The 11200-nt window shown below is 40.5% G+C and overlaps 1 protein-coding gene across 13 annotated transcripts; it reads right to left on the bottom strand.

Moving 5' to 3' along the window:
• Nucleotides 1-731: 731 nt before the first annotated feature.
• Nucleotides 732-9230, bottom strand: LOC123092821 (bZIP transcription factor 1-A-like). 13 transcript variants are annotated; one of them, XM_044514661.1, is made up of 16 exons: nucleotides 8969-9230; nucleotides 7169-7237; nucleotides 6291-6399; nucleotides 5736-5829; nucleotides 5607-5666; nucleotides 5317-5421; nucleotides 4935-5018; nucleotides 4797-4856; nucleotides 4414-4583; nucleotides 4292-4343; nucleotides 3585-3627; nucleotides 3150-3412; nucleotides 2973-3050; nucleotides 1353-1478; nucleotides 1194-1269; nucleotides 732-1110 (listed from the first exon to the last, which is right to left on the bottom strand). In XM_044514661.1, exons 4-15 carry the CDS (start codon nucleotides 5790-5792, stop codon nucleotides 1222-1224), a joined length of 1146 nt encoding a protein of 381 aa, XP_044370596.1. In that variant the 5' UTR covers nucleotides 5793-5829; nucleotides 6291-6399; nucleotides 7169-7237; nucleotides 8969-9230; the 3' UTR covers nucleotides 732-1110; nucleotides 1194-1221. The 13 variants fall into 13 exon arrangements, with proteins under 13 accessions (XP_044370596.1, XP_044370598.1, XP_044370594.1 ...); XM_044514663.1 differs by having other exon boundaries at nucleotides 5736-5822; XM_044514659.1 differs by having other exon boundaries at nucleotides 5736-5863; nucleotides 6291-6358.
• Nucleotides 9231-11200: the final 1970 nt, after the last annotated feature.

Raw genomic sequence — 11200 nt, 5'->3', positions numbered from 1 at the left:
GAGGAGTCTCTCCCCCGGCTGCCCCATATATGTATGTGTATGCTGTGGTGTTGGCCACGATGACCTCATTCCGTTTGGTCACCGCATACACACGACATCGAAATGCTCCACCAGCTCACACAACAGCATGGAAAAGGGATCAAAAGCGTGCCATGGCCATCCCCCCACGTGATTGACAAAAGCGCCGGACTGGTGACAAAAGAGATCAAAAGGCGGCCACCGCAACCTTTTTCCTTTCATGTTTGAACAGGATGATGGATCATGGATGCCCTTTTGTTTCAACCGGAGATAGACTCTACTAAACAGACGGGTAAAAAGAAGAGAATGTTGTTTGTAGACCAAAAAAACGCAGAAAGATTAAGTGTGGATCGGCCAGAAAGAATAAGTGTGGATCGGCTAAAGTGATTGGGCTATAGCTACGGTTCATATATCTCACAATTGATTCAAGATCGGTACAAAAATGACCGCTAATGTTTCACATAAAATTGAAGAGTTGTGTGTCTGAAACTACCGACATGCACTAATAGTATTTGACATAGATTTGCAATGGGAATCATGTAGCTGAAACTACTGACATTTTCAGAAACAACATTAATGGTACAAGCAGAATTCCTGTAACACCATCTTTCAGTGGTACTCCCTCCATTCCAAAATAAGTGTCGTGGTTTTAGTTCAAATTTGAATAAACCACCACTTATTTTGGAACAGAGAGAGTATGATGCAAGCAGGAGTGCATAATTCCTTCAATACCACTTATCACTCAGTGCAGTATACACATTGGTAAGTAACTCTGAATGTTATAAATCATCGCTATAGCAAAGCATCAGTTCAGGTCAACCAGCAGCTCTACAACAAGCATCTTATAAGCTAATCCCGCAAAGTCTCAAATATAACTTGGGGATCTTTGCATACTGCTAAGGTAGCATCTCACATAAAAGCAGGAAAAAAAACACACCATAGAGCACCGCAGCTGCCACGACTGGAAGAAGAAGAATCTGTAGCCATCATGTTGAATCCTATGATACAATCCTACCATCTCAGCCAAAAATCTAATTGCACACATGAACACCTCCTAATTATCTCCGGCCTATCATGTCACCTCCAATTTATCTGAAAAGGTGCAAGAAATATTAGGTTCCATGCTCTCTAATGGCAGTGGCAGCTAGTACAAAGTAGTTTTATGCCTGCCTTACATCAGCAGTCAGAAAGCGAGGCCCTGCTTCACAAGTTTCCATTTGGTTTCTCACTATCAAGCGCTTTAAGCTTTTCCTGCAATCGTTAGGAACGTCTCACATATATATTAACTACCAGCTTTGAGGATCTACACAATAAAAACATAACGAAAAACTTACATGTAAAGATGTATTTTCTGAGGTCAAGTTATCACACTTCTCCTGAAGTTGTTTCAATTCTTCCTTAAGTGAACTGTTCTCCTGCTTCAGCAAATCAGCTCGACTGGCTACTTCCTCCCATTCAGCCTGTGCAGTATAACACCATTTATAACGCAACATATATAATACATTCTGGTTCAAAAAAATAAATACAACAGAAGTAAATAGTAAATTTGCATTAAGGCGTCCTTTGGCATAAAGGAAAAATGTACAAATATTGGAGGATCGAATCCCTATAGGAAACTTCCCATGGTGCAGTCTGGAACAAACAAATAGCTAGCTCATCAGGATTCCCCTGAGAAATGGCCTCATAAATTGGAGGAAGATTAACATTATATCTTACCTCATGTTTTCTCTCTATTTTATGTCTACAATTCCTGCATTCTTCGTGTCTATATTTTTGAAGTTTTTCCCGTGTGCATGATTACACCAATATTCCCATGGTTTTTCTATTAATGTGTTCGTAAATTATTGTAATCCAAATATACCAGTTTCCACAGAAATAGCATGACATTGCATATTTAATTTGTGCCAGTGTACACCCAGCCATGGCATCATTTTGTGTACAGCAGTTTCGGATATCCTTAGCAGGAAAAGTAGATATGGTTGGTAACTTGGTATGCTAGCAAAGCAAAAGTTTGCAGTAAGCCAAAACAACCAACTATGAACCAATCATGCAGGTATTAGAGCTAGGGAATAACCAAAAAAATACATAGTCGACCTAATTTTTTTATCAGCAGGATTTTTATCATGTTTTCATCTACACGCATAACTTCAGGAACGAATGTGTGGTGAAAAGTTGAAGATGTGTCTCAAGTAAATCGCTTTTAACCCTAAGAAAATGTAGGTACCAGTTTTTATCAGTTATTCAAATGCGGTAATCCATATTGTCTCTATGATCCTGCTTCTGACACACACACTTTTTTCAGACAATGTTTGCACATATTTGTTCTTCAAAAAAATCAGTTTATGCCATCCATTGAAGATAGTACAGAAAACACCATCGCCAGACTGATGGCAAAGTTTGCAGGCACACATGTATGCCGAAAATGATCGTGCATAATTAGAAATTATTTCCATGGAGTCAATAATAAGTCCAAACAACATCCCCAGCTCACTGCTGTTTAGGCTAGATTTAGGTACACTTCACTAGTTTAAAACTTTATACTGGCCAGGTACGCTACAATAACTAGACACCAGATCTAATAGTGGTCATTTGCAGTTGATGAACTATACTGCACTGAACTTATTAAAAAATCCATTGTGAAAAAAATCCATGAGAGCAGGAAAGACTTGGTTAGCAAAATGGTAAAATAGGCAAACGCAGGCTATGCAAACGGGATTGTCATAATCTACCGCAATGCCAAATACAATCTTATGCAGCCTATCTGAAGTCAATCCTGAGCTATCTCCTCATCTTATTGCAGTCTGCAACTAGAGAACCATCACCAACTGGTTCTTTTCTCCAACAACTTGGTCTCTCCTAGATAAGCTATCAACAGTCCAAACTATCCAGACCTGCTTGCACGTGCCAACAAATAATACTGAACCGTTCATCTGAATTATGCAAAAACTACAGACCTGCTTGCGCAATCTAGAGCGACGAGCTGATTCCCTGTTTGATTGCTTCCGTTTTTGTTTCTTCACTTCTCGTTCATCCTACATTAACAAAAAAAAGCATACCTAAGAAAAAAGAAGTGCACGGCAGGGCCCTGAGATAAAATAACCATGAGAACTAAAGCCTAAATAATAACAGACCTGTATGACCGGATCACTGAGAACGATATCACGAGAATTTGATGAAGGAGCTGATGTCGGTGCAGCGACAGCTTTGCCATGCATAGGTACAGAAGTAGGAGCACCCCAGTAATCCATTCCCATGTTTACACCAGTTGCTTGGCCAGGCATGGGAGGGGGAACAGGCCAATATGGCATCATAGGGTTAAGCACAACTGGCCCAGAAGATACTTGTGTGGGCTCAACTGCCGTGCCCTGAGCAGTGACTCCTTTATTGCTAGCATCTGGCCAAAAGAAACAATCAGATTGTAGTTGTTTCCTAACAAGGAAAGCTTGGCAACTAATATATATGCATTTCAAAACAAGAATCATAGTACTTCCTCAATCCTTTTCTCCCCACTTCCCAACAAGTCACCGAGTACCTTTAAATATTACATTAGAGATTTGAGGACCTACCATTAGTTGGGCCCTGCTCAGAACCATCCTTTGTGTGTGAACCCTGCAGGCAAATTATTCGTTTATGTCGGTCTTAGGTAAGCATGATGACGGTAATATCGACCATACAGGACAAGAAAGCATCTAGTTTGTCCATCGACTAGCAGGATAACCACATGTTTCAAAAGACATGAACAACATTGGCCATGATAAATTTTATACAACTACCAAAGATGCATGCAGCATAAGGAGGGTGACCAACAATCAATATTAACATGGAGTCGAATATATTAACATCTGTTAAGAGGTGCTGGGCATGGGTAACAATCAAGAATTCAATAGAAGGGCTACCAATCAATTCTTCAGGATTGTCACAAAAAATAGAGCTGGATAATCATTGGTCAGTATCCTCTTAACCAGGATTCACGTTCCTGGATTTAGCAAAAGGCCTGCAGCCCGACCAGAAGCATAATCCAATTGATTCGGTCAGTTTCCCACTTCGCTATATAGAATGAGTGTGCAACGCTACCAAATAGCACCTCTATATGTACTGGATCGGCGGTGTAGGTGTCATCTGGCAATAGTCGAAGATCGGAAAGTTTGGTGGTTTCTCATGCCAAACAAGGAGAACAGTGAAAAAAAAGTAGGCTGTTTTGGAATCTGTACCAGATTACTAATGAGCTTAATGAAGATAAGCATAAAAAGGTAAATATGATGAAATGACATACACTTTTAGAATTTGTACTGCTTCCTCCAGAATAACTTCCACTTCCACTCTCGCTGCAGATCACATTAGTGAGGACTCATCACCTATCCATTAGAAACACATGAACGGAATAAAAAGAATTACCTTTGTGAAGAACCTTCATTGGAGGATGACACTAAAGGTTTTGCAGGTGGCGTTTTATCTTTTACTGTAACTACATCCAGACTACCTAAGCTTCCTTTGGATCTCTTCAGGGGAGTCTTCCGCTTATTTTTGTTTGACTTATCTGTCTCTGACCCTCCAGCACCAGGTGTCTAAAATGATGAAACAGAACGGGAAATTTTAAAATATGAATGCCTATGCGGCATAATAATAGAATAGTGATAATCGTTAAGTAACAAGTTTGACAGCAATGCTTCCAGAACCAAAATATAGGACTCTAAGAATAAACTTCTGAAAAGTATCAGGTGAAATTATTCTTTTGTTCTACCAAGCAATAGAGCGGCTAAATGATGTCAATAACTTACAGGAGTTTGAACTGTCCCATTTGGTGCTTGAACAGGATATGGGCTGTATGGGTGTGAGCCCTGATGTGGAAACATTTAGAGCCATACAGAAGCATGATAAAATTACACAGCCAAGTAAAATGTAAGAGAGTGGACTACCGGTGGCATAGGTGCCTGCTGATATGGTGTGCCTTGAGCATACATCGTTGCATATGGTGGCGGTGTCCCGTAAGGAGGCATCATCTGCCAGCAGATGAAATTACATGTTAAAATACTGTTCACAAGACTTTCAGAGGTTGTACTAGCTAATAATGTATTTCATAAATAGTAGCAAACCCTATGACTGAAGATTAAAGGATCTGCCTAACTCGCACATCCATGGAGAAGTTCATCTCGTCAGTCATGATTTTGCTTGAACTAGTTAACTAACATAATTCTTGAAGAACAGATTAAGGGATAGTAGCCACTAGCCAGCCAGTCATGGTTTACAACATTATGTCAAAATAATAGTAATTCAACACTACAAATATACATAATGTACCTGTGGACCCCACATATATGGATGCCCCTGAGGACTTGGAGCCACCGTTGAATGAAAATAAGCCGGCGGGGTCATTTGAGCCGTACCAGGGACATTATAGTATGCCTAAAGATGTATGCTGGTTGTTAGAATAATAAAATACTACTCCCCCCGTTCGGAATTACTTGTCTTGAAAATGGATGTATCTAGAACTAAAATACGTCTAGATACATCCGCTTTCGCGACAAGTAATTCCGAACGGAGGGAGTAGATCATTAGAAAGGAATGCAGGATAGTCTCATTCTAAGAACCTGAAACTGGGACCAGTCAGGATATGCTGTAGGAGGATTAGTAGGTGTACTCTGTTCATTCTGAAACAAGTAAAACAAGGTAAGATAGTGACAATAATTACTCTTGGAGTTTAGATTGTTCACACAGACCTGTGATGTCGACGATTTCTGGGATTTGGACCTAGTGGCCACATCTCCCTTTCCCATTATTATTTCCTCGCCTTTAGTCCCTTCTTCCTTTCACCTCCAAAGTTGCAAAAAGTAAAATGGGGTTTTCCCTTTATAGCAAGAGAAAACAACTAGGGTTCATGGCTATAGGCAACACATAATAAAGTTCATGAAAAATCAACAATTATCAAATCAAGGACCTAGACTAACATTAAAATCATCTCCTATCTGCGAAGAAGGAACAAGGGAGATTGACACTACCCAGACAAGAAGTACATTGGAAATATCTAGGTGTGACCTACAAAAGGTATAAGCACCGTCAAGTGGAAAATTCTACATACCAACAAAGGGTTCAAATCCAGATAGTGTTGTTAAACACTCCAAAACTGTTTCAAGTGAAAATGTACATTTTACGAGAAAAGCATGTGACGTACCAGGTTAGCACTTTTCAATCAACCAAAAAAAAGGACAGACCCAGTGCTAGAAGTTCCCACACCAGGTGGGGTCCGGAGAGGGATTATAAGAGGTAGGTCTTACCCCTGCCCAGTGCAATGCAGAGAGGCACAAGTGGGGAGTACTTCACCACTGCCTGTCCTGTCCTTTCGCTTTTCAATCGAATATGGAAAACAATAGTTCTGAGAATCAGCTATAATGGGAAGAAAAAAAAATGAGCATCTACAGCAATATGTGTATAATTAAAAATTCATTCTATTCTCTCCGATATGACCCAACATAAAAATATTACTTCCTCTGATCCAAAATAAGTGCTGTGGTTTTAGTTCAGTATATATTTTATCACCCCAAGTGCAGCTTCTGAGATTTGGAACACCGAAAAAGGTTAGTTCTTATTTGAGACTACTAAACTTGACAAATATACACAAACAACAGCAAAACCACAACACCTCATTGATTCTCCAACCCACGTACTCAGACATACATATGGAGTGATTCACAGAACCTTTCCACAGACACCTCATTGATTTACCATACATCATTTAAGTAATCATGTTCACCAGCATTACTACAACTCTACTGGCACTATATATACCATAGAGGCGAGAGGCTTTGGGTGAATCATAATAAAACCACATTCCGAGTAAAAACAAACAAAACACTCACATAAAAATTCAGAAGCGGTCTTACGTCACTCGCCTTAATGGCTTCATCTTCAGTTATATCTTTCATGGCGCTTAAACCAAATCTACCTCTTGCCCGAGTGAAATTAAAAAGTAATAATTTAGGCAAGCAAGGAGGCTAGATCATGGTGATACAAATATTTCAAAGAAGATAGAAATTTGGCATTGCCAGAGCATCGGAAATCCAAAAGTGTATCGGAACTATAGAAAGCTAACTTACATGAAAGAAATCCATGAAGTAAATGGCGAACAAATAAAGGTAAGGTAGCAGCTTCCTACCCACAGGCACCTTTGTTCTTTTATGTGTCCTTCGTTTCGTTGATGGAGCGATGGAATCTCTAACCAGACCTGAACGCCACAGGGAGTTTTCTTCTTTATTACAAAGAATATCATAGAATGTATTGATAACATTTGCTAAAAAAACAAAAAGATAGAAACACTAATTATATCTTGCTAAAAATAAACATTAACTATAATGTTCCAGACTAGCAATGCACAAGAAACATCTGTATCCATAGCATGATTAAATTTATACCACGAATATCCAATAAGATAGCAGCGTTACCACCATTAAGCAATTTGTCAACAGACTAGTTTCACAGGGTTCATCATCAGAGTCTATAATGGGGGTCCAGAACTATACATCATGATGGTGAACATTCAGAGCAAAAACTATATAAGGGCCATCATAATTTGCTAATTGGGCTCCTGCTTACTCTTAAGTTGTCCTGGCAATGAGATATAGGCATAACTTGTAGATGTTGATGGTAACTATTTAAGGAACAACTTAGGGTGCCATCATCATCCAGCTGCATTTAGCAGTTAGCATTATGGGGTCTATCATCATTCATCAGCTATTATTTTTAATAGTTGTAGTAATTTACATATTTCTTCATGCAAATTAAGGGGAGATGAAATGTCAAGATAGCTAGCCTTTGCCCAAAAGAATTTGCATAGCGTGGATAAGGGGTTGACTCGTGCAGCCAGCATAGTCAACAGCAGGGGCCTCGACAGCATCATGGTGACACATCGCAGAGCAGACAAAGGTGAGGCCGTCAGCCTACCAGAGATGGATAAGGTACACAAACATGCTCTCTGTGCTAAAGTATCCAAGCACAAACTCAACTACTCCATCAGCAAGTAGTAGACACCTCAAAACAAGTTCTCCCTGTGTTACTACCCCATTCCAAACTATAAGGTGTATTAGTTTTTCCAAAAGTCAAACCTTCCTATGCTTGACCAAGTATATAGCAGAATTTCCACATCTACAATTATTAAATAAATATAATATGAAAATATATTTCATAGTTAATCTATAATGATATGATATTATATGCATTGATGTTTTCTCTATAGATTTGGTCAAAGTTAGAGAAATTTGACCTTTTGAAAAACTAGTCACCTTATATTTTCAAACAGAGAGAGTAGAAACAAAGAACTCTACTTCAATTCGATGTTTCATTTCCCTAGAACCACAAAGGTCTCAGCTTCCCACTACATTCCTTAATTCTTTGAAGTAATGAAGCCAAGAGAGTATTGTTCTTGAACCATACTCTGGTGAGTAGGCGATCCACAAAGCAACAGAGAACACCAGACCAAGCAACAACAGTATTTACCATTTATTTTTATTTTTATTTTTATAGTTGCATTCCTGGATAGCTACCTGTTTCAAACAAAGTGAGCGAACCAACTGGTAGAAATAAATATATAAATTTCATTGTGACTGGGATTTAAGTATTTAACGCACTTAAACCTGCTCGGGTATTCACAATACATGATTAAGTACGCAATGGGCAACGTCCTGTCAAAGTGACACAGCACCAACAGCACTAAGTAAGACGCGTCAGAACAAAATTAACCAACGGGAGAAACAGAAATCAAAGTCTACGGAGCACCATAAGAATGGCGAATCCAGGGATCCTCGGGAGCAATTCCACACGACAATCCACGAAATTGCTCCCGAACACCACGCAGATCTAAGTAGCACCCCTAGCTGGCCCCGAATTCAGGGGCGGGTTTGGATTCGATTGCCCACGGGCGAGAGAGAACGGAGCAAATCCGGCAAGGCTAGGGCTTTACCAGAAGAATGAATCAGCGGGGGCGGATCTCGGCTCCACGCCGGCCCGGTGGAAGGGGGCAGAAGAATTCCGTCGAGGCGGCGAGCTTGCTTCGGCGGCAGGAGGCCCGGAGGCCGTGGAATTGGGAATTCTGGGTGGAGGCGTGGCGCATGTATGGAGATGGGAAGAGAAAATGGTCTGAACGCACTCCAATCGCAACGTCGGACAGACAAACAGGAGAGGAGGGCGCATAAAAAGAGGAATCAAGTGGCGAAGTGTGGTGTTTTACTACTTGTCCAATTCCTTTCCTTTTTTCTTGTCCTGGAGTAATGGCTAAACTTTTTCAAGATTTTTTTTCTTTTGAAAAGATTGGCCAGTGGTCAGGTTGTAAATAAATTTTGATTATATAGTTGTACTACATAATTTTGGTGTGGTTAACATGTACTGCTTAGTGTATCAACAAATAATGATAGTTAATATAAAAAATCATAGTTTTTTTTGCGAGGAAGAAATAATTGTAGCTGATATCGGGAGCGACTAACCAGCGGGCTAGCGCGCAGTACTTACTGACCGGGCGTCGATTCCATATATCTCGCCCCACAGTATTATGTTTTCGGGTTAGACCCCATTGTATTTGTGCGCGCATTGAAGTATTCGCTTTTCCTCCCTCCCTCCCTCCTAGCTAGTTCCGTGAGAAAAGTAGCTTGTAGTTTTTAGAAACTATCAAAAGCAGTTTATAGCTTATAAAAATATGGACACCAATGCCTTGATGCCCACACTCAGAGGGGTTCAGTTTATAACTTATAAAAATATGGACACCAATGCCTTGATGCCCACACTCAGAGGGGTTGTGAGGGGTTTACACACCCAACCCTTTCTACAACTGTGAAGTAGCAAATCCAATGTACATACATGATTACACAACGAAGAATGAAATGTAATACATAAGAACAACCAATATACAACCATCATTATTAAGGGATTTTTCCAGCCAAATTTGTTTCTTGGGTGAACCTGTCGTGCAGTTGGTGCCAATTTATCGAGCAAATACCTTTACATTCTGTTGTTTGAATAACTTGTAATTCGACTCAAAAGACTCGTCATCGTTAACAAAGATGGGACTGTCATAGCCCGATAATGATGCAGGTTCAAGAGTTTTACTCTTGGCAAGAACCCAACTGGTTTGAGGATACTGTTCGGGGGTCTAGTATGTTCCATCTGCATTGAATTTTTTCTCGAACCCAATCCTTCCTTTCTAGGACTTTTGTGCAGTATTGACTTCTTGAGCACATCACAATGGATTTGGTGCCCTTTGAGGCTTTCAGCATTCTAGTCTCCAGTAAGCTTTTTAACCCGAAATTCTCATCGGAGATGGCGACTGATACCTCCTTTCAGTGATCCGGTAATGGATCAGAAAAGTGTATCCCGCACCTATTTCCCTAAAGGTGACCCTGGGTTATCGAACCCACAAGAGGAAGATTCCCTCGAAGCGATGGTCTCTAGCAAGCTTATGTTAGAGGATTAATTCCATCTTTTGACCGAATCAATCAAGCAAATAGTGATTCAAACACTTATAATAAAAAGAGGTACGGGTATGAAGTCTTAATGCTTACAACCATGTATTTGTGTTAGGACAAGATATCATCCTAATTTGTGCACTGGAAGTCACCCATCGAGATGTGATTGTTACAAACCGAAGTGGGGGATATGTCCAAATAACATCTTGACCAGCACGAGTCCTGCATCAAGAATCAATTGTTGTACCATATGCCCTATCTGTCGCGCGGGGTTGCCTTGATAATTGAGATAATGAAACCAAACAAGAGCTTTGGATGTTTAATGACTACACTGTTGGGGAACATAGTAATTTCAAAAAAAATCCTACGCACACGCAAGATCATGGTGATGCATATCAACGAGAGGAGAGAGTGTTGTCCACGTACCCTCGTGGACCGAAAGCGGAAGCATTAACACAACCCGGTTGATGTAGTCGTATGTCTTCACGGCCCGGCCGATCAAGCACCGAAAGCATGGCACCTCCGAGTTCTTGCACACGTTCATCTCGATGACGTCCCTCGAACTCCGATCCAGCCGAGTGTCGAGGGAGAGTTCCGTCAGCACGACGGCGTGGTGACGATGATGATGTTCTACCGACGCAGGGCTTCACCTAAGCACCGCTATGATATTATCGAGGAGGACTATGGTGGAGGGGGGGACCACACACGGCTAAGAGATCAATGATCAATTGTTGTGT

This window comes from Triticum aestivum, chromosome 4B, assembly GCF_018294505.1.
Source record: "Triticum aestivum cultivar Chinese Spring chromosome 4B, IWGSC CS RefSeq v2.1, whole genome shotgun sequence".
In the NCBI taxonomy this organism is placed as follows: Eukaryota; Viridiplantae; Streptophyta; class Magnoliopsida; order Poales; family Poaceae; genus Triticum; species Triticum aestivum.
This window is presented reverse-complemented; position numbering and strand designations above follow the sequence as displayed.

Bases quoted from the DNA above. Each gene is read 5' to 3' on its own strand.
- LOC123092821 (XM_044514654.1), bottom strand. The intron at 5,019-5,316 runs GTACATTATGTA...ATCTGCTGGCAG, and splicing joins CATATATGTGGGGTCCACAG to ATGATGCCTCCTTACGGGAC. The intron at 3,413-3,584 runs GTAGGTCCTCAA...TCTTTTGGCCAG, and splicing joins TGAGCAGGGCCCAACTAATG to ATGCTAGCAATAAAGGAGTC.